General features: G+C 29.9%; 2 protein-coding genes across 6 annotated transcripts; both read right to left on the bottom strand.

The window, feature by feature from the left end:
- Positions 1-473: 473 nt before the first annotated feature.
- LOC114176345 (uncharacterized) lies at positions 474-4,987 on the bottom strand. Of its 3 annotated transcripts, none has more exons than XM_028061364.2 (5): positions 4,392-4,987; positions 2,781-2,830; positions 2,598-2,675; positions 1,735-2,332; positions 474-1,468 (listed from the first exon to the last, which is right to left on the bottom strand). In XM_028061364.2, exons 1-5 carry the CDS (start codon positions 4,536-4,538, stop codon positions 857-859), a joined length of 1,485 nt encoding a protein of 494 aa, XP_027917165.1. In that variant the 5' UTR covers positions 4,539-4,987; the 3' UTR covers positions 474-856. The 3 variants fall into 3 exon arrangements, with proteins under 3 accessions (XP_027917165.1, XP_085526768.1, XP_085526769.1); XM_085670642.1 differs by lacking the exon at positions 4,392-4,987 and adding an exon at positions 3,891-4,096; XM_085670643.1 differs by lacking the exon at positions 4,392-4,987 and adding an exon at positions 3,493-3,873.
- A 7,814-nt stretch (positions 4,988-12,801) lies between these two features.
- LOC114176875 (katanin p80 WD40 repeat-containing subunit B1 homolog KTN80.1-like) lies at positions 12,802-21,958 on the bottom strand. 3 transcript variants are annotated; one of them, XM_028062059.2, is made up of 19 exons: positions 21,718-21,958; positions 21,049-21,179; positions 20,448-20,565; positions 19,926-20,152; positions 19,727-19,829; positions 18,937-19,007; positions 18,277-18,351; positions 18,044-18,187; positions 17,788-17,932; positions 17,382-17,570; positions 17,090-17,278; positions 16,356-16,627; positions 15,845-15,961; positions 15,257-15,331; positions 15,013-15,125; positions 13,947-14,063; positions 13,785-13,853; positions 13,363-13,428; positions 12,802-13,193 (listed from the first exon to the last, which is right to left on the bottom strand). In XM_028062059.2, the coding sequence occupies exons 1-18, from the start codon at positions 21,740-21,742 to the stop codon at positions 13,368-13,370; spliced, it is 2,241 nt and encodes a 746-aa protein (XP_027917860.1). In that variant the 5' UTR covers positions 21,743-21,958; the 3' UTR covers positions 12,802-13,193; positions 13,363-13,367. The 3 variants fall into 3 exon arrangements, 2 of the variants coding, with proteins under 2 accessions (XP_027917860.1, XP_027917859.1); XM_028062058.2 differs by having other exon boundaries at positions 12,802-13,428; XR_003603080.2 differs by lacking the exons at positions 12,802-13,193; positions 13,363-13,428 and having other exon boundaries at positions 13,784-13,853; positions 13,947-14,068.
- Between the last annotated feature and the right edge of the window lie 819 nt (positions 21,959-22,777).

Here is a 22,777-nt window from a genome sequence, read left to right as displayed (position 1 = left end):
TTTGAAAAAAAAAAATGGCATATTCATCAAGTGGAAACTCTCTTGGTAATGGATGCATGATCTATGAATATATACTAAACGTTAAAATTAGGGTGAGAACACTTTATTCTCTCTAAGTGATTAGTCTAGTTCTTCCTTTTCATACATCAAATTAAGCACAAGACACCCTAAATAATTTATTATCATTTTTTTCCTTTACACACTTTAACTGCATAAAATATACTTAAAAGACACAAAAGTCTACACGAAAAATCTTATCAACAACCAGGGCATGTCTTATTAAACAAATAATGAATAAAATACAAATCACAAAAATGGAAGGGTTAAATCGATACCAGTTGTTAGAGACAAGCACAAAGACAAAATCAAGTGGTTTATTGCCATCGGGTCATGTTAACTCTTCAAATTGCATTACACAGTCCAACACAATCATGATTTTAAAATTAAAAATATTAACGTGTTACTATAAAATCGACAGAAGAAACCTTTTAGATAATGACAGAAGGGACCAAAAAAACATCTTAGCATATGCTAATTTATAACTTTCTGTCTATTCAAATTAGTATACTTCTCTTTTGTTAAAAACAAAATCTGCATTTACAACTTACAAAAGATTTACCAGAAGTACCTAGTACAGTTTGAAATTTTCTCTAGATTGGTTACTGTGATTTATAATATAACTACTTTTTTATTCATAATTTAGAGATATTTATAATATAATATAATATACTTGAACTAGCCAGTTCATTGCCTGGTGCAGCAGCTCCTTCTGGTTTGCATGAAAGTTAATCCTTTTGGATGCAAAAAAAAGGGTAAACAAACCTTTGTACAGAGACCCTTTAAGATGGCGAAATCCTCACTTTGTTTTCCCTCTTTTCCTTCCCTTCCTTGGAGTTGCATGTCTCTGACCTGCACTTTCACGTACAACTTTTTTTGTTCTACCACCAAAAGCCTTCTTGATGGGTAAGGATTCCACTGAAGATGGAGATTCTACTTTATTAGCTTCTTTCTTAGCTCTAAGTGAGACCCTTTCGGCAGAGCTGTTGCCACCAGCTACCTTTGCAACAATCTTGCGGTTACCGGGGCGCATGCTTCTGACTTTCATTGAAGGATCATGCACAGGTGATGCGGTAATGCTTGTGGCTTTCACAGGAGGATCACGCACAGGTGATGTGCTCATGCTTCTGACTTTCACTTGAGGATCAGGCACAGGTAATGATGTTGAGGCATTGCTGCTGCTCAAAAACTTGAGTTTCTCTGCCGATGTTTTGATGGCAAGGTCTCTCAGTTTTAGAGCAATTTTGTATTCACGAGTGATCTTGGAGTAGAATAATATAGCATTGTTGGTCAATAGTAGCAAGTCTCTTATAAGTTCCATCATGGACTTGATTGTTCCATTGTTGATTCTAGACCTTATAGTGTCAAAGTCCATGTGTTGCCGGACTGTTTTCTTGTATCTTCCTCGTTTCTGTTGTACAAAAAGTGGTGCTTAAGTATAATGAATCACATCACTGCCTATTCCTTGCCTTAAGTCTTAAAAACTATATCCCTATCTATCATTCATTGCTAAACAGTTTCAAAAGGAATGGAAACTATGAAAGTTTCGCTTGTGGACCTTTTTAGAGCATGCGCGTCTAAGAAACTGGTGGACCTTTGTGATTAAAAAGCATTACAAGGTGAAAAAAAGTTGCCAATTATTATTGAGTAGAATGAGATCTCTTACGTTACACATACCTGACTATCATGCCTACGACAGAAGGCAGAAGCACCTTGAACAGACAAAAAAGAATCCAAGAGCTCCATCAGATCTTTAATTTCATCCTTTTTGAAGTTTGCTTTTGCCTCATCCTTACCAGAAGATTTTTCGATCTCATCACAGTTGCTAGTAGAACTTTCTTTACACACATCAGCTGATAAGTCACTTTCTCTTACACTGGCTTCATTAGTATTTTTGCCACAATCCTTCCTCTTTCTCTTCCCTCTTCGTTTTTTCAAACACCCTCCCTGTCCTTCATATATAGTGTGAGTCGACTTATCTACATTCAAAACTTTCTCCTGTTCAGTAGACCCTGAAACTTCAGGCTTGGTCTCCACATCTTCGCATGACATTGCTGGAACCTTACATTCATGAGACCAGTTTGTCTGGCTTTCATGTGTGAAACTCCCAGCAGATAGTCCATCCTTTGACATCTCTTTTGCAGAAGGAACAACTCTATCCAATTTCTCCAACGAAACATGTAATTCGGGTCCGACTGAGCCATCATCAACATGGCAATCAACTCTTTTCTCGTCCATTCCAGTCTTGAGGGATTCAAGCTTCAACTCAAGGGACCTGAAACAAATATATTGAATATAATTATACCCCAAATGCTGGTAATTACGACAGTGAAAAGTGATTTCTACACTAGCTTCTGTGGTCAGAATTTCACACTGCACTACGCCAGGGGCAGTAGGGTGTAGTATGTGCAAGCTAAACTGAGTTTTTTTTGGACATTTCAGTAAACAAAAAGCTTGGAGAAATTGAGGTTTGTTGTGTCTCATAATGTTACTTTGCTGTCTTACAAAATCTCAGACAGAAATATGGCCACGTAACTAACCCGATTAATTCTTCAGATAGCTCCAAGTCTCTCTTAAGTTCTGCCACTCTTTTCTTCTTAAGCTCCTCAAACCAAGCCCTGATAATGTCATGTAACCATAATACACTGAGATACAACACAACTTCAATGCCATCTACAGGATGCATTTTATTAAATCTAACTCAAAAAATAATTATTACTTACATGCACCCAGAATACTGCTGTCGCAACTCTTCATATTTGGCTTTACAAACCTGAAAAAAGAAAGTCCCTGACATACATCAGTCCCCTATCAAATGAAGGTTCATCAAAAGTTTTTCCTTCACACTTAACAGTAAAAGAATGAAGAGCAGCAATATAGCGAGCCACATGTTTGACATGTAAATATGCTAGAAGTTACCAATATATATATATATATATATATATATATATATATATATATATATATATATATATATATATATATATATAAAGATTTACTACTCAGCCATCTCAACATTCAGCAAAACAAGGGGCCATACTAAATTCACCTTGCTCAGGATTCTAATTAAACAAGATTCTCAATACAAATCTTAATTACCATAAAGCATAGTACTAGATTTCTTGTGCACCAACTTTTAAGGATAAGTTATACAACTAAACATAATGCTAACTCTAGGGATGTGCAAAAAGTCCAAATAATTGAAAACAAATCTATATCCACACAATCCAAATCACTTTATGTCAATGTTAATGGATTGTTTAGACATCTTTAGTTGGCCTACAATAAATAACATTTGCCTCAAATCCCAGATGGAGAATCTTTGATTTGACCACCTTAGTTAGGACATTCCCAACGGATTACATCTAAATCAAAACCAAACCAAATTTGATAAATAAAATGGTTTTAAAACCAAATTTGTTCAATTCAACGTACATGGATTTCAAATTTAATCCATTGTGTTGGATTTGGTAATAGGATTTTTAAATTTTCGTACCCACCCCCATCTAACTTCACTGAATTTTATAGGTTATATAAACGCAACACGGAGCAAATTTTACGCATAAAGTCCGAGTACTGAACCATTATTATAATTGTTGAAACTTAATATCAACATAATTTGCTACGGAAATTATTTGGACGCGTTAAAGTAGGTAGGTCTACGAATTCAATTGAGGGCTTTCATTCAAATCAAAGTTGAAAATAAATGAAAAGCTATAATCACACGTCCGAATGATTAATTTCACTATTTCTAATACATAAACCAAAATTGAAAGATATGAGTTATTATCAGCAAACAAATTGAGTAATAGGGTTAACGCCATCTCAATCACCATATGCTGGTGATGATATAAGCAGCGTAACGAAATCGATAAAGTGAACAAAACGAATTGCACGTAAAACAGCATCCAGTCCCCGCAAAACACGTTAGCAAAATCCAATACACAAACAAAGGTTTTAGGCGTCACAATCGATGTTTGTTGGAATAAAATACAATACAAGAAAAACCCCCATCAAAAAGCTCTACTCTAAACCCCACGTTGACTATAAAAGATATAAATAAATATAATAAAGTCATCTCGTTTCATTTAATACTATATTAATAAAAATAATAAATAATAATAATAATAATAATCACATGCGTGCGACTATGCTAGACAATGAGATTAGGTCAGTGGGTCGGTCAATAATGACCCGTAACGGTTTTGAAACCGAAGCGAAAGTAATTAACCAGTCTTTTTTATTCTTAAGAAAGAAGGAAAGAGAATAAAATAAAAAAAATGAATAAATAATAAATAAATACACTAAAATATAATCTAATACTTTATACATACCTCGGGAGTGAAACTAAATGGCGAAACGGTTCGGGTCTTGAGTTCCGCGGCGACGACAGTCCAATCTCGGGTCCCGTGCCGGAGAATAGCTCCACCGAGGAGAAGCTCCTCCCACGTGTTCCACGTCACTACCAACTCTGCTCCCATAGCCGTACGCGTGTACGTTGGAGATTGAAGCAAACGCGACTACCTCTTTTTTTTCTCTAAGTTCCTAATCCTACGCTCGCGGCTCACGTTAGCAAAGTCGTAAAAAAAAACGCTACTACCCCGACTAACCCCACGGCAACGGAGAATAAATAACAGACACAACGGAAATGGAACGAGAATGCCTCGAGGGAGGAGAAAACAGGTTTTGGAGGTGTGGCACGGCGGAAATAAGGGATAGGAGGTTGGTTTCCCGGCGGAGAGTGGCGGTTTTGGGTGGTTGGTTTGTTTGGGAAAAGAAATAAAAATTAATTAAATGTTAGAAGATGGTGGATTGAGAGAAGAAGAAACACGGGGTAAAATGAAAAAATAAAAATAGAATAAAATGAAGGGACACATCATACAACAACAATGGACGACAATCAGGAATGTCGTGTAGGTGTAGCCTTGTATTTTCAATTTCTCAAACTATGTATTCTTCTGTCTTATAAATTTGGGGGATTTTTCTGTGAAATCACCGTTTTACCCTTTTTCTGCTTTTTTGTTCCTCCTCCTGTTCTTTTATTATTTTTGCCGTTTCTCTTTCGAGATTGCGCGCTTTTGCCCACTGCCAAATTTGGATGTCTGAAATTTGAATTTCTGTGCTTGAATAATGACAAATGCGGGGTCGATACTGCAATTGTGGTTTTTTATTTCTTATCTTCAGTTTTTTTTGTTTTTCTATTTGTTATTTTATTTTATTTATATGATTTTTTTTTTTGTAATATTGTTTATACTATTTTGAATTTCTTTTCTTTTCTTTTTTATATATAAAAAATTGTCGAAGAATCTTTAAGAAGATGAAGATAAGTTTTTTATGGTGTTATGTTATTACTATCAAGTAACTTGCTCATCCACCTACATGCATAAATTAATAAGAAAGTATGAATAAATAAATGAATAAAGAGTGCATGCGAGTATTATTTAAGGACTCACTTAATATAATGAGGTATATAGAATTGATTAGCCCATAAATCTAGGTAATAACCAATATAAGATAATATAAGATAATATAAGATAATCATAGAAAAATAACTGAAAGATAACAATAGTAGATAATACATTTGATCAGTTTGGGCCTGATCAACCTATCAAATTTTTTGGTGCACTGTATCAAAAGTTTCGGAAAATTATTTCCATAATAGAATTGATTACCGATTTTTCCTTTCCAAATTTTTTTAATATATTTCAAAAAATGAATTTCGGAATGATAAGTTGTGAGATATGATATAGAAGTAATATCCCTCTATATTACTAAGACTTTCACATAACCTAGTTTGGACTTTAGTGTTGTGTTTGTTTATAGAGATTTATTGTTTAAGATGATGAATGAAGATTAATGAAATATTTCTATCCTTGTATGAATGAAGAGATAAAGAAAAAAAAAAAGAGAGAGAGACAGTTCAATGTATATGTATTTACCTAAATATTCATCAATTTTTTTAAATTCCCATTTAACAAATATTATTATTTCAATTAAAGTTAATTAAGTATTGTTATTCAATTATGAACTTTCTATTAATGTTGTTTGAATTTTCTTTTCCTTTTTCTCTGGTCTCATGTTTTGTACTTATGCAAAAAAATTCTTAAGTTATAAAATTTTTATTACTTAAATATGTAAAAATTAATAATTAAAATTATTTAAATAATAATAATAATAATTATTATTATTATTATTATTATTAAATATTATGAATAATTAAAAATGATAATAATAATAATAACATTAATAATATAATAATAATATTGAAACTAATAATATTAATATTAACAATAATAATATTAATATTATCAATAATAATACTAAAATTAATAATAATAACAATAATACTGATACTAATAATAATTATAATATTAAAATTAACAATAATTATTATATTTTATTTTATACTAATTTTAATTATGAGATAAAGATTCGATCTAATAATTTTATTTATTAAAATATTATTTTATATTTATCATACCGATCAAATCTTTAAAAAAGAAAAATTCAAGTTTTATCTTCAAATTCCTTTATTTTTATTTGTTTCTTCATTTCTTAATACAAATAAACTCTTAATTTCATTCACTCAATCTTTTCCAAATTTATTTTTAGAAACAAACACATCCTAATTTATTATATTAAGTATGTACATTTATTATTTCTTTATATAATAAAACATTGAATAAAATGCGAAGGTATTTATTTTTTAAAATATTACCTGTTGGCTCCATACAATTTTGAAAGAAAAATAATTTAGATATATTTTCTATATTTAATATATAAATTATATTCGAAATTAAATTAATGTTAGAGAAACAAGATAAACTACAGATAGATTTGTTTGTACATCTACTTCGAGTGAATGAGTAATTTATTTTTATTATTATTTTTTTAGTGTTGAGTAAAATGTGTGTATACAGTATCCTACAAATTACTAAATTTATTTATATTTAGAAAAAATACATTTTGTTTAATATTTCCTCATAATATAAGTAGAATCCAAATACAATATAATTAATTCTTGTCCATAAACTTTTTCTACTGTATTACGGTGAACTCAATTTATTTAAGATATAATTAAGTTTAATCAGTTGGATGATATACATGTTTGTTTAGATGTTTTAGTTTGATATTCGTTTTTAAAAATGTGTTAATTGTGTCTCAATTTTTGAAAATATAACTCAATTATGTCCCTTTCAGAAAAAAAAAATATTAATATCGTTAACTATATTGATATTTAAAATAATTTACGAAACTAAATATTAATATTTATATTAAAATTTAGTGGTAAAAGTCATGAATAAAATTAACCGCGTTAATATTTTTTTTTGCTGAAAGAGACTAATTGAGATACATTTTTAATAGTTAAAACTCGATTAACACATTTTTTAAAGCGGGTATCAAACTGATACATATAAACAAAAGTTGTTATCATACGACTAATTAAACCATATAATTAAATACTAAATACATATTAAGTTAAAATTTAGATGTGTTGCATTCAAAAGTTCATCAAAGACCTACACAAACATCCAAACTCATAACACATTTATAAAAACATCTATAAACAAATTTTTCATACAAATAACTAAAGTCAAATCACGTATTTAATTTATGATATACAAAAGTAGACCAAGTTTTGTTAACATCTCTTTTAAACACTTAAATAATGATTTACTAGGTTGTATTAAGGAATAATCACTAAACCCTATCCTAATCCCAATTACCTTTGTCCATTTATTTTCTCAACATAGAATCACGGTGTGATGTGGATTTTATACTTTTGTCATATCACATGTTGGACGACACGAGTAAATTATACGATATATTTATACAATTATACTCATAAATTTATTATCAATTTCTATGTAAATAATTAAATAACACTTGAGTGAAATTATTTTAAGTAAATAAACACTTACTAGGTTGTATTAAGGAATAATCACTAAACCCTATCCCAATCCCAATTACCTTTGTCCATTTATTTTCTCAACATAGGATCGTGGTGTGATGTGAATTTTGTACTTTTGTCATGCCACGTGTTAGATGACACGAGTAAATTATACACATTATATTTATATAATTTTATGCTCATAAATTTATTATCAATTTCTATGCAAATAATTAAATAAGATTGAAATTATTTTAAGTAAATAATGGCTTTATAATTAGTAAAAAAAATTATTTTCAACATTTTAAGATCAATATTTGTTTAAAAGGTTTGGTTAGAGATGATAGTTTAAAGGTTAAAATACTCCATTCGTCCATGTTTTTGTTGAAAAATCTCAAATAGGTCATAAGATTTTTTTTAATCTCAGTTAGGTCCATATTTTTTAAAATGTGTAACAATTAGGCCCATTCCGTTAGTATAGAGTTAACGGTGTTAAGGATATGCCACGTGTCAGCTTCTCATTTTTTTGAATTTTTTAATTTTTTTGAATTTTTTTTGAATTTTTTTTGAATTTTTTTTTTGAATTTTATTTTTTGAAAATTATTCATGCCACATGTCACATTAATATTGTGCCACGTGTCAAGTCAGTAAGGTGACACGTGTCAAGTTATTGTTTGAATCTCAATTTGGTCCATATATTTGTTATTTTAATTATATTTCAGTCCATTTTTTTTTTAATTTTCAATTTCATCATTTCCAAACTGAGATCAAATTTAACTTTTATATAAATTTTATAATGATATTTTTATTAAACATTTTAATAATATTAAGTTTATTTTATATTTTGTTTTAAAATTTTCAAATATTTATTTTAACTTGTTACAAAATTGTTTTAAATAATTTATATACAAATGTTAGAGTTGGTTTAAAATTAACAATTTTATAAATTTAAATATAAAATTTTAAAACAATTTTGTAAAAATTTAAAATAAATATATTTAAAATTTTTTAAAAAAATGGACTGAAATGTAATAAAAATAACAAATATATGGACCAAATTGAGATTCAGACAATGATTTGACACGTGTCACCTTACTGACTTGACACGTGACACAATACTGACGTGACACGTGGCATGAATAATTTAAAAAAAAAAATTCAAAAAATTCAATTTTTTTTTTTAAAAATTAAAAATTTTTTGAAAAAATTCAAAAAAATGTGGAGCTGATACGTGGCACATCTTTAACACCGTTAACTCTATACTAACGGAATGAGCCTAATTGTTACACATTTTCACAAATATGGACCTAATTGAGACTAAAAAAAAATCTTAGGAACTATTTGAGATTTTTCAACAAAAATATGGACCAAATGAGTATTTTAACCTAGTTTAAATGGAAAGTTGTTTGACAATTTCATTCAGTTTAATTTGAAACTAGTTCATCTTTAAAATTTTAACTTAATTATGCAAATTTAGTTATTTTAATCAAATTTTGTTAAATTTATTTGACTTTTTAAACTGTTTGGTGATAGCATTTGAATTATTTACACTATTTGTCAAATTTTCGCTTTAATATTAACATATAAATGCGTTTGAAACGTCAGATAAATTTAATAAAAATTGACTAAAAGAATTAAGTTCACACAATCTAGAATTGAAAGACTAGAGTGAACCAAAGTTTCAAAGAGATTTCAATTTTCACTCCAAATAAATTAAATGATGAAAAATATATTTAACTAATGTGTATTTTAGTCAATTTAATATTTAAATTAAATGCTTGTTTTTAATGTTATTTAATGAAAATTTATATTTTCAATTAAGCTTTATTAATTGTTATAATAGGAAATATCTACCATAATTTCTTAATTATCAGTTCAAAATATATAATTTCATTGGCATAACAGTGCATAAATATTAATTAGAGTCAACGCAATGACATAATTATTCATTCAATTTACCAAGAATTTAATGTCGAATTATCATGCATTCCAGAGATTTGAATGAACAAAAATAAGTTGGAGCATGTGGATAATCTGTTAAATACAATATGATTTGTATAAATTAAAACTAATAAAGAAATTAAAGCAAAAACTTCAATGTTTTATATGTTAGCTTTTGTGTGATGTAATAAATATTATCATTTATCGTTATGATATCTCTAATATTCATAAATAATTCAAATTTGTTAATAAATAGTTCAGCCTTATCCTTGTAAAATATACTGAAATTTGCAAGAAGTACCCATATAATACACACAATATATTTATATGGCAATAATTTCGAAACATGGTCGTTCCTTCTGCATTTTTTAATCATAGATTTTTTACTTCGAGTAGTATATCATTTATATATGCATGCTACTTATTTTTGCTTTTTAGACATTAAAAAATAGATTGATCAATTGAATATTTTTTTAATGATATTATCAGTATAGTTCAAATGAATTGGAGAAAAACTAGAATCCAAAAAAATAAAGAAACTAAAAAGTTTAATAGATTAAATAATTAAGTAAAGATAAAAAGAAAATAGGTTTTTGGATATGATAAATATCTCATTGAAAATTAATACATAAATATAGAACATAACATATTTATTTATTTAAATATGATAAATATTTAAGTTACTATTAGAATAAGATTCAACGTGTAATTATTTTGCTTACAAGGTAGCACCGTGAAATGTTAATTCATATATTTATAATTTAACTACATCTTGTACTTATATATCATATTTCATTAAAATATTGTTTTCCTTAAATAAACTAAAAATTTTCATCCAAATAATCTATATTAACTTCAAAAACATTCAAATACAACATATATCATTCAAACGTAAACATAATTATTTTTAAATTTAAATTATATATTTTCATTATTTACTTTTATATATATATATATATATATATATATATATATATATATATATATATATATATATATATATATTATAATTGGTCTGAAAAAAAATAAGTTCAATGAACAAGATAAATTAAAATTTGAAAGATTTTCATAAATATAATTAGAATTTTTATTTAAAATTATCTTAAATTGATATTACAATTATAAAAGATAAATTTGTAACACATATATGATCCTGGACCAATAAATTGCCATCATTATAAATGCATGACATAATACATTTTCAAGCACAATGAATTTCAAAAAATAATAATAATAAATTCATTTGCTTAATATATAATAATAATAATAATAAAATCAAGGGAGATAGTTCCTTACATATAACAAAAAGAGAAATATGCATTGACTTATCCCTCCTCATACTTTCATCTATAGGTTTATAGGTTATAAGTGAAATTTGGATATGTCATATTGGAGTCAATATATTTCAGTAGATTTTTTTAATGTCCTTTATTATATATTAAAAATACATTAGATAAAAGAATTTAAAATTTGTTTTAATATATTTTAAAACATCACAATCAAATTAATGTCTATAAGTATATTTTGTAGAAATAATAAAAAAAAAAAAATTTAGTAAAGAATCCAAATTCGTCATCATATTCATGATAGTTTCGGTATTTAATACTTACACTTTCTTAAATACAAGTTAATTATTATCTAGGTAACTAATATTTACATCATGCATATCTTGATTTTAAATAATTAATTATTGTTAAAAGTGAGTTTTAAGTTTAATTTATCTTCACAAAATCGATTTATAAGATGAAGTTTACATCTTACTTTATATATATATATATATATATATATATATATATATATATATATATATATATATATATATATATATATTATGAAATAGTCTTATCTTTAGTCGATAGTCAATGTGAAAATTTCAAACAATTATCACAAAAATTATTTTACTAAAGAATAAAAATGAAAGTAATATAATAATAGAACTATTTATAGATGTTAATAGTATTCAAATGTACTTCAAAATCATTATCGTATAAAAAGAGAATTTCAATTGAGCAATATATGTTAATATTATTCAAATGTACTCACAAATCATCAGCACCTCCACCAAAGCTTAGGGAGAAATCAAATCACAACACACCAAATCTCATCAAAGTAGTTTCTCCAAGAAGAAGCAATTTCAAATAAAACAAACAAGGATAAAAATGGAATTCCAAAAAAATGATTGGTGCCGGTAGAAATTGATGGGAGTGCAGGAAGAAATTGCCAACAAACTATATACAGCATAAAGCTTATTCGATTCTTCGTCTTTATTGTACCAAATTTGCAAATGCTTTCCTAGCAAATTACATACCTACTCATACTTATCCAACTAAGTAGCCAAAGTTAAGTATAATTTTCAAATAAAATTTTTGAAGAAATAGAAGCAAGAAATAACTGTAAATTTTATCATGTTATTTTAGGTCAAATAAATTATTATGTAATTTATTTGAACCCACGAGTAAACTTTTGAGCTGGGTGTGAAAAATCCAATGCTCAATGAAAATTACTTGTAATTTAAAACCACGATTTTATGAGAAATTTGAATACAAGGAACGGTAAATTTTTCCAAGAAAATTATGTTAACTTCACCCATAAAAATATTATGTAGTAAACTACTACTAAAATAGAACTGACACATTGAAATAAAAAAAAACACAAGTTTAGTCACATCCACAAAATTTATTTGTCTAAAATGATGGCTTGATGGTCTTATTCAGGTAGTTGTAATGTAAAAGGGAAAAATGATGTTTACCAACTCAGAAAACTCCGTTCAACAAAGATAGAACAAAAACTTTTTCACCAAACTCTTAGACTCAAACCTTTTCACCTTCATTCCAATATTCTTCTAAATGGTCCATTTTTAAAGTATTATAATGATAAACTCCACAAGTCTACAATTATCATCGAGCTTAAAATAGAATTCAAGACAAGACTAGCTTTGGTAATTGGTTTCACAATGTACATTCAATAAATTGAGCATTCTAAGATGTAAATCTAGTTAGCATCAGATTTGTAATTTCTGATCACTCCATTTTTCTGACAGAAGAAGCTTGAGTACTTTTTGATCCATGAAAATGACACATTTCATTTCATTAAATATTGCATATATAAGGAATTTTCCACAGCTACTAAATACAGAAGACTGATACATGTACTCATTTTGCACTAGTCCATGCCAAGGTGCATCAAAACCCAGTTCAGAAACAAAACATAAAGGTGAAGACCAGCACATGTTAGGAACAAAAAGCTAGAGCAGGGTTGAAGAACAAATTACTTAGATGACTGCTTCACTTCCACCTTCAAGCATCTAAACACAAGGTCAAACAATTTATTCAGATATCTCACACATTTCTTTTGCCACTAAAAGTATCTGATGACAATCACCACTTTCATGTTTTGTACACAGTCCAGCTAATGATTATTATGTTAAGCCAAATCAATCATTCATATGTTGGTTGAAGTTCATATAGCAGCACCTTAGTTAAGGTTGTTGAAGAACTAAATTTAGCTCTTGAGCAGACTTGGCCAATACGCCACCCCTCCTGCAACCAAAAACACCAGGGGAAAGGAAAAACCATGACTCTTAGATTGCGGAATGTAGATGTGAATTAATGTGTACCAATGAGTCATGATTTGATCCTTGTAGGAATTAAAACACCACTTCCAATCCAAAACCTTAAAACAACGGATTTGTAGGGTTTTTTGTTTATATGATACTAAGGTGTGACTCAAACTGATACCGGGATTCTTGACAGTCTGTGATGAGATGAGATAGATTAAGAATCAACAACATTAAGTTGTTTAATCAAACTGAGGAATTGATGCTCAATGAAATCTGAAGAAAAACAGAAATATAAAAAATCAGATAAATGCAGTGTACTAAAATTTACATGATTACCTTACTAATACTGGAAGAATCATTCGGATCTTTTGCAGTTGCATGAAGCATTGATTGGAGCATTCTCGTCTGTTCCCAACATTTTCTATTTCAATTAGGTTCACTCACATAGAAACTTTATGAGATAGTGAAAACGACATTATAGTTGATGATGAAGGTCACCTTTGTCCCGCATGTAGATCAACCCCAACAGAGGGAGGAGCTGAAATAGTTGAACGTATTGTTGGACCGAAAACAACAACAAGCTTCAACAGCATATCCAATGACACCTTCACATGTCTGCACTGAGAGAAATAGAGTTAGCTTTCGTTTGGATAAGAATTTCACATCTTTTAACACATGCAAATACATTGAATTTGAATTAAGATAATTTTATGTTATATTTTTCAAATGTTTTGTTTAGGTAAGAATCTAAATTATTTGGTTTTGGATAATGTAATAAGTTATTTGAATATCAAACAATTGTTAATAAATAAAATATCAATATTCAATATTGACAATCTCTTTAGTCGATCATGGTTGATCTTATTTTTTAGTCAACAAAGCTTTTACTCATTTGTCATTAACCAAAATTGCTTTGAATGGATCTCATTACAATTATTTAGGTTAACATTGATCAAAATTAATTTTACAACATTGTAATTGTTTTATTTTTCCGACTTTTCGGTCAACATTGGCCAAAGGATTATCTTAGCTAATGTTAGACCAAAAGCAATCTAAGTTAATGTCGATCAAAACTTTTCCTAATTAACATTAGAAAAAAAGCTCAACCAAACTATTAACAAAGAATAATATTCATATCGATGATAACAATAATAATCACTACAAATATCAACAAAAAAAAAACAAACGTCGATAAAAAAATCCATTTCACATCTATCAAAAAATTGTCACCCTAACATAGGTCAAAGAAACCCTTAGTAGTATTGAGCAAGAAATATGATCTACAACAAAAGAAGAGCAAAACGAATTTAGATCCTCTACTGTGTTTTACTGTAGAGTTCTTTTATTGTGTCTTCAAAATACATTCGTGGACATTGATCTTGATGTTTTAAAATATATTTAAAAGGTTTTTAAAGTATCAACATCGGTGACAACACAAACAAATTCGGTGACAACACAAACAAATTCAGTAGAGAAAAACATTATAAATAAAAAAATAAGTCTTATAATGATAAAGACCTAGTCAAAATTTAATTTTCCTAACACCATGTTAATAAAGAATTACCTTTCTGTCTTGCTATCCAGCAAACCTGTGAGCACAGGAAGTAAGCAAGAAAATAAATCTAAGGTGAGAATCTCCATCTTCTCAACAAGGACACTGATAACATCAGCTTGAACCTACGTCCAGAGGAAATTATCTTCAATGCTATATTTTCAATAACAAAGCCATAAATAACTAGTTAAAGCATTTTATACAGAACAGACAAAGACCAAAATAGTGACACATCGGCACTTAAAAAAATACGCACATATTGATCAGGCAACTTTTCCAAAGCATTGATGGCACCTTTAGTATCATTGCGCTCCCAAAAATGTCGCACTACCTGCAAGTGTACATTAACTACTTGATGAACGACATTGTTTCACTGATGGCACCTTAAGCATCATTTCTTTCTAGATTTGGCTTCTTTAATGGGTAAAATAAGCATTTTCTAGTTGATATTAGTACATATGTTTAAGACCTTGGCAGATCTTCAACAAATGTTTTAGGACGGTCAAAATCTTGATTTAGATGTATAATTTATTTTTTGGTACCAAATATATAAAATATATTAATATATATATATATATATATATATATATATATATATAACAAAATTTTGGACAAGGCCTCCCTTAAGCACCATTAAGCTCTACCACTGGTTTAAGAGTTCACATCTACCGGATATAAGTCAAATTATAGTTTATAAATGGATGTAAACTTCATCTTAATAAGTTGGTTTCATTTTAAAGTTTGTTGGGTCTTGTGTCACCCACTTTGGGGTTATCCCTGGTCCACTTTGATTCAAGCTTGGTCTAAAAGCAAATGATATTAATATCTAACTATCTAAACTCACCTGTAATTTTGTCAAACGTGATCGGAGATTGCTTAATGTTACATCATGAGTTTGCAACAGATCTTCAATTATTTCTCCATCATTTGCAGAATTTGAATCCCTTCCAAACTCTGCTTTCTGACATTATATAACAAGATAGAGTTGAAAACCAACGCAACAATTTGTAAAATGTGATAATAACATGACCCAAAAAACAGTGAATGTGAACTACCCCATTCTTTCAAAATATAGGTTTCATAGTTAGAGCCAAAAACAAGGGAAATCAACACGAATAGAATAAAAAATATTGATCAATGGTCCAAACTCCCGAGGACAAAGAGATGGTCAAGAAGAGATTCCATTCCAGAGAAAGTATCAGAAGCCAATTTCAAGTCTAGCATAACATTCCAATTTAATTATAACTTATAAGTCATAAAGTAGACCACCACAGATAAGGTTTAGGCTAAAAAAATTAAGCGAGAGAGTTTCTAGAGTTTCATAAATCTTGTCTTCTGTCAAGCTAGAATTTTACCATGAAGTCAGTATGCTTATCAGTTTCACTAGTTGTGTTAGGAACAGGGAGCACATTGTTTCTATCTTCGCTGAAACGAATTATTTCCCCCTTTTCAGATGTTGAGGTGGTAGTGTTGGGGGATGCACTAGTTTGATCTTCTTTGAGAAAATTTTCCCTATTTTCAAATGTTGTCGTGGGAGTTGCATTATCTTGATCTTCCTTGATTGGAGTTATTTCCTTTCTTTCAAACCTCTCAACCAAAGAACGTGTCCTTCCTTGTACAACAGCAACTGCCAAAGGAGAATTTTATATATTCAGCCAATGAAAAGTCAAATATAGTTCAGGGCAACGATGTCAGATGCTAATTTAGCCCATGATATAACCAAGAAAATGGTGGGGAAGTTAACTCATTTTTTGTTGAAATAGAAACATAGACTAGAGAAAGGACATTGCAAGAATAAGATTAAAGAAATACAGGATTTGGCTCCACTAAGGGGAGCTCTTTCCTTAGAGGGAAGAGAGAGGAACCTAATTAATTGATGAGAAAATAAATTGTTGCTGCTACATGCACATATATAACAAATGGTGGACATGTTAAATCTAACCCTGGATTTAATTAACAGTTGATAACTTGAGATGTCACACTTCTCTCTATAGTGAACTGCCATTTTAGAGGATCCAAATCCAGAAATGTAATCAGTAATGACTTGTATTTGATCTACATTGTGATTTGACAGAAAAAAAGAACTTACATTTCTTTTGTTCAGAAAATCTATCTGGTCTTAAAGTTTTTTCAAACTTCTCTGCGACACTCTTAATGGGATGTTTATCATCAATGGAGTCTCTGACTTCATTATGGGATCCAAGCTTCATTTCAAAGTTAGGATCTGTTGCACTAACAGAGTTGCTTATAGTGTCAACAAATTCTCTAGAATCAATATCTGATGAAAGCCCATCAAAACATCAAATATATCAGTGGATGCTCCCTGAACATGAGCTGACTTAAGCAACATCACGACTTCAAAAACTTTGTTGAGCCCTTACCATTGGGAATATCCAGAGGTACAACGTTTGACACAATGGAAGACTTTCTAAGAGTTTGTACATTTGATTTTTCTCGAATTCCTGTTGCAGAACTCAAGTTTAACATTTCTTTAGATTCCTCAGGATGGTCCATTTTTGGAGAATTATAAGACCTGGATCTTAGTAAGTTATCAGGATTCCCTTCAGAAGCTTTATATGCAAAACAAAAAAATGAAAATACATTAGTGGGGGAGTATTCAGAATTACAAAAAAAAGAAAAAAAAACTGACATGGGAAATGCTTATAATCTTCCTAGAAAGCTCCTCAAAAAGCTCATATATGCTTTATGGTGCAAACTGTATTTGAAAGCTTTATTCATTAATAATTTTGAAGAAGCCATGGGAAGACAAGAAGTTCTGTGGCTTACAGTCTATATATATATTCTTTATCTCTTTTGACTCGTTGTTCACACCATATTCTACTTTCTCCATTTGTCTTCCCTGGAGACTGAGCTTCTGCTCTGTGCTTTTTTTGTTCTCAGTTTCCAAGCCATCACCATATGGCTTGATAAGCTGATGCATTAAAAATAACAATCATAATGATAGCTAAATAACAGAATTCATGTTTCAAAATTGACAAGGAAAAAAAAAAATATAAACTAATCTATTGAGGGTGAGTCCTACCGAAATATCCGAAACCCATATTCCAACAGAATTACTGTAGAATGAGCAACCCAAAAGCTTTTCATCGTGAATACATAAGTCACCAAGTGTTGTCCATCCCATGTCAACAGCATCATGGCATATGACAGGTTCCCATGAATACACCTATAGTTTATGAGAATTACATATGAAATCTTTAACCTGTTCAAGTTATTTACCATTATAATCTAATTATTGGAACAAAAAATATGTACCTTCAAACTATCCTCAAGTCCAGCAAATAGGGTCCGTCCATCCGGATGAAAAGTTAGTGAGCGTACACCTGAAACCTAACACAAGGTGATTTATATTTTATTAAAAATTAGTATTTTGTATAAATTTTAGTGAGTCTGTTCATGTGCATGCATGTCTTGGAAATAAATATACAGGCTTACATTAGAAGAGAGAAAAAAATCAACAGATACATCTACCATACTACAATTGCAACTAAGTTACATCAAGAATATGACTTAAATCACAAAACACACTTTACGCACATCTGTAGGATTAACCACAGGGCATGATACACTACAAATTTCAAGTTACAGAAACAAATTAACTTTGAAGTTCCAAGAGTATAAAAAAATTGGGGAAATATTCTAGGTTACAACTAAAGGAATCATTTCATAGTACTTAGAAACCACCCACAACGATGTTATGGCAAACTGGTAAAAAAATGTGCCAATCACGTTAACCATTGAAATAGGTTCTCTAGGAGTTTCCACTTTGCATGAATGATAGTAGTGATATAAAACTGATATACAGCAAAAACTCTATTGGTAAGAGGCAGATTTGGAACCAGAATTTATGATTTATAAATTGGTGTAACTGATTCCTTTGAAACAGAAGAAAAACACTTTAGCAAGATTAGATACCTCATGTCTACTGGATCCAATCAGTTCAAAGGTTTCTAAATCCCAAAATTTCACCGTTCTGTCTGCCGAACCTGTAAATCAAATTATGAGATCTTATTTTTTTTTTCCAGTAACAATTTATGACTTCAATGAATAGTTTCAATATAAATGCTTTGGTTAAAATAACAGCTTAGATCCTTCAAGGTCAAGTCACATGGTTCAATGAACCATGACAAGAGAACATAAAATTTTGTATATATGTCAAATACAATTACATTCTATACAGGTGGATTAATGTTTATGTAACCTAACATAATTTCAGGAGCAGTGATAGGGATAATTGATAAATGATATAAAATAATAACAGTTCAGCAAAGATGAAGATGAAAGTAAGGTAATAGCTGTGACAGAAAAGGCAGATCCTTGTCAATAGTGATTGTGTCACGATGACACTTGAAAGGATTAATATGAAAGAAAGAAGATTTTTATTTAAATTGATTTAGTATGGTTTGAATAGTATGGGAATGCTCAACCTAAAGTAATTTCGTAAGAATGAGAATGGTTTGAATAGTAAATTACATTTGGATGTAACATTTCTAGAATGGAAACAGTGCTTCTTTTCTTGGTCCCTCCACAAACGAGAATTAGTTGCATAAAATTCCATTAAGATTGAACAGCCATCTAGCCTAAGTAGATTATCATTTGTTGCACTTGAAGAAACATTACAATTAAAAAACAAGGAACATCATAATATTTTTGCACATGCATGATTATCTACTGTTCCAAGCTGCTTTAAGGCACACCAACACACCTGTAGCCAGAAGAAACTCAAGAGGATGGAAGTCTAGGGACCTAATGTGTCCTTCATGGAACTTGAAGTCATGCAAGAGCTTTCCACCTGTTAGATCCCAGACCTGTATATTAATAGGTTAGATATGTAACTTATTCACAGAACAGTAGTAAGAGTTATACAATTATAAGGTCTGCCACAGCAAACTTCACCCTATTACCTTCACAACATTATCAAATCCACCAGAAACAACCCAACGACCATCTGGACTGAATTTGATAGTACTAATGCCCTGCGTGTGGCCCTTGTATGTATGAATACATCCTTTTTTTCGGATATCCCAAATATTTAGATTAGTGTCTGAGGAGCCTGATGCAAAAAATTCTCCAAAGGGATGAAACTCAACAGCAGTGCAATTAGATCTGTGTCCGGTGAGAGTGCGAAGCACTATACTTCAAGAACAATTACACACATATTAGTGGTGTGTTGAGAAATTGATAAACGCATGAACCTTACATTTCACCCATCAATAAAATAAAACTCAATTTGGACTGATAATAGTTCTTCCAGATGACAATATAATCCCATACATGCAAAGTAGATAGTGTAAATTCATCAAATAATTGCCTGTTTATGATCAGCAAGTTTGCACTTTTTCTCTTGCATAAAAGTGTGATGCTCTATAAATAACATCACTATAAAGTATACCATCCATGGATTCAGAATATACTAATTAACTTACTCTTGGCTTCCTGCAAATCCCAAAGCTTTATAACCCCTGATGATGCTCCAGAAAGAACCAAAACTTCTGCCGAGTCAAAAGTCACAGATTCTACTGTACTAGTGTGACCACACAAACTCTGCATATATTTACATTAAGATAAGAGTGTTACGTTTAAAGCTCTACATCGTTATGTTATACTGCTATCATAAGAAACTCAGACCCATATTACAAAGGGAACCCAATCGGAGGAAAAAATGCAGATGATAGATTACTATGATCTATGTATGGGTTGAAGTTTTCAGATTTAAGTGAGTTCCAAGCTTTGTTTTAATTCTAAAGATGCATTACTTGAGCAAAAATCTTGCTTCCTATCATACTCCATCATTGTTTTACCATGCCAATTTCAGTCCAAATGTAAGCTTCTCAATTTCTATGAACTGAAAGCAAGTCCTCAGTCAGAGCAATAATGGTTCAGACACTACCATTACGATAACATAACTTGCAAGTTTCAACAAAGTGCACATAAGAAATAGATCTTCATTACTGCTTAACAATCCTGATTCCTACCTTAGTCAAATTGCAATAAAATCATAAAATACAAAGGCAACAAACAACTGACCATCAAAGAGGTTGCTTTTCCAATCATCCATAGATTGACATTGTGATCATCCCCTCCTGTAACAAAAAGACGGCTCGCCTTCCTTCCAATTTTTAAACAGTTTACATTCCCTGAATGAGCCACAAATTCCTCTACAGTTGATTGGCTAAGGAAAACACATTATCAAAACAATCTGACATCTACACTCCATAGACTTAATAACAGACTAGTTTTGAAAGAAAAAAAAAATACAATCGAAGACCCTAATATATTGCAAAATCAGCAGTTGGAGCTAAACCATTAAAAATCACTTTTTGAAGTATTCTTTATCTTCTAGAAAAGCACTTTCATCAAAAGTAAGACAAAGAAAATAAACCTAACAATTCCTCAACCGATAAAACAAGGAAAAGAAAACTAAAACTATGAACTTTTTTCCATAACTTCCAAGTGGCTGATGAGCATCCAACATTTGCACCTCCTCCTCTAGAGCTAATAAAACATAAAACATACACCTGACGTTGCTATTCCAACAATGTACCATTTAAAACAATTTGGATGTTCCAAGAACACAACTCACCCACATTTCAACAGAAACCAAGTCACTAAATGGTAACAGCAACCTTAAACCAGAAAGCATTTTCTAAGTCACAGATATTAATCAAAAGGAGAAACAAAAACAACAAAGGATACGTAGTTTGTATCCTGTCTTTGCCATTAGTATCGCAAAGGAACCTTGTGAGGCAGAAATGAAGTTCCTTTCCACACAAATGAAGCAAATGAGGAGTTGGGTGAGCTTCTTCAGAAGCAAACTGAAAAATTTATCATGCTCAGTTTTAGCTGGGGAATTACTCTCAACAAACCAACAAAAGAAAGAAGAACAGCAATCATTAAACACTCAGAAATAAACTTTTTTTTATTGTTATTTAATAATAGTTTCAATGTTGTTGTGAACTTGTCTTATGTGGGGAACACGTCAAGTAAAGAATAGCAGTTGTCACTCGAATTCATACTAATGATTACTGTTCGGACCAGAATGCCCTTGCAGTTGCCAATTTACCAAAAGCACCCTCTTTTACATCTTCAGATATATTCTTCACTGCTGAATACTTCTTTTTGGATCCTCTACATCTTATGAAGGGATAGAAGATCCCTTTTTCAATTCCACAAAGATCCTTCAACCAGTACTGTTTCAAAGTTTGAATCAATACTATAATCAAATAAATTTATAAGCTAATAAATGTAAAAAATATATTTTAAAAAAATTAAAACAAAATATGAAAGACCAAAATAAAATAAATAGTTAACAGATCAATAAACCAGAAAAATAATAAATAAATAACTCGACAAACAAATTGTAAAAGAAACAAAAGGATAAAAAAAATTCAATAGAGATTATAGCATTAGTGATTTCTATATATATCAATATATGTCATAGTACATCACACACAACATACATAAAAGGATCAACCATTTTTATAGTCATTAGAATTAGAAGATATAAATATGAAAATTTTAGTTTGAATCACATTTGAACAAAACTGGTTCGTGGAAGAAACTTGAAAAGGGAGTGATTAGTTAAAGGCATTATTTTTCTTCCACTTTGATGGGTGGTGGGACTAGATTTTTATTGGACATAGTTCGACCATTGAAGGAGGGACATACTCATCCATCAATAAATTCTTTTATATATATACTCATTCCAAGAACTAATGTGACCATGGATGAAAAGAAAACATTTCTGAAGGACATC

Source organism: Vigna unguiculata, chromosome 3, assembly GCF_037176805.1.
Source record: "Vigna unguiculata cultivar grain cowpea cultivar isolate G323 ecotype 2 chromosome 3, ASM3717680v1, whole genome shotgun sequence".
NCBI classification, from domain to species: domain Eukaryota; kingdom Viridiplantae; phylum Streptophyta; class Magnoliopsida; order Fabales; family Fabaceae; genus Vigna; species Vigna unguiculata.
Note: the sequence above shows the minus strand (reverse complement) of the source record. Positions and strands in the feature narration are given on the sequence as shown.

Excerpts from the sequence above, each read along its gene's own strand:
- LOC114176345 (XM_028061364.2), bottom strand. The coding sequence starts at position 4,538 with ATGGGAGCAGAGTTGGTAGTGACGTGGAACACGTGGGAGGAGCTTCTC. Across the intron at positions 2,676-2,780 it reads CAGCAGTATTCTGGGTGCAT|GGCTTGGTTTGAGGAGCTTA; the intron begins GTAAGTAATAAT and ends TGACATTATCAG. Across the intron at positions 1,469-1,734 it reads GTCGTAGGCATGATAGTCAG|AAACGAGGAAGATACAAGAA; the intron begins GTATGTGTAACG and ends TTTGTACAACAG.
- LOC114176875 (XM_028062058.2), bottom strand. The coding sequence starts at position 21,742 with ATGGCAAAGACAGGATACAAACTAC. Across the intron at positions 19,830-19,925 it reads GATTTGATAATGTTGTGAAG|GTCTGGGATCTAACAGGTGG; the intron begins GTAATAGGGTGA and ends ATTAATATACAG. Across the intron at positions 13,854-13,946 it reads GATCTACATGCGGGACAAAG|ACGAGAATGCTCCAATCAAT; the intron begins GTGACCTTCATC and ends TGTTGGGAACAG.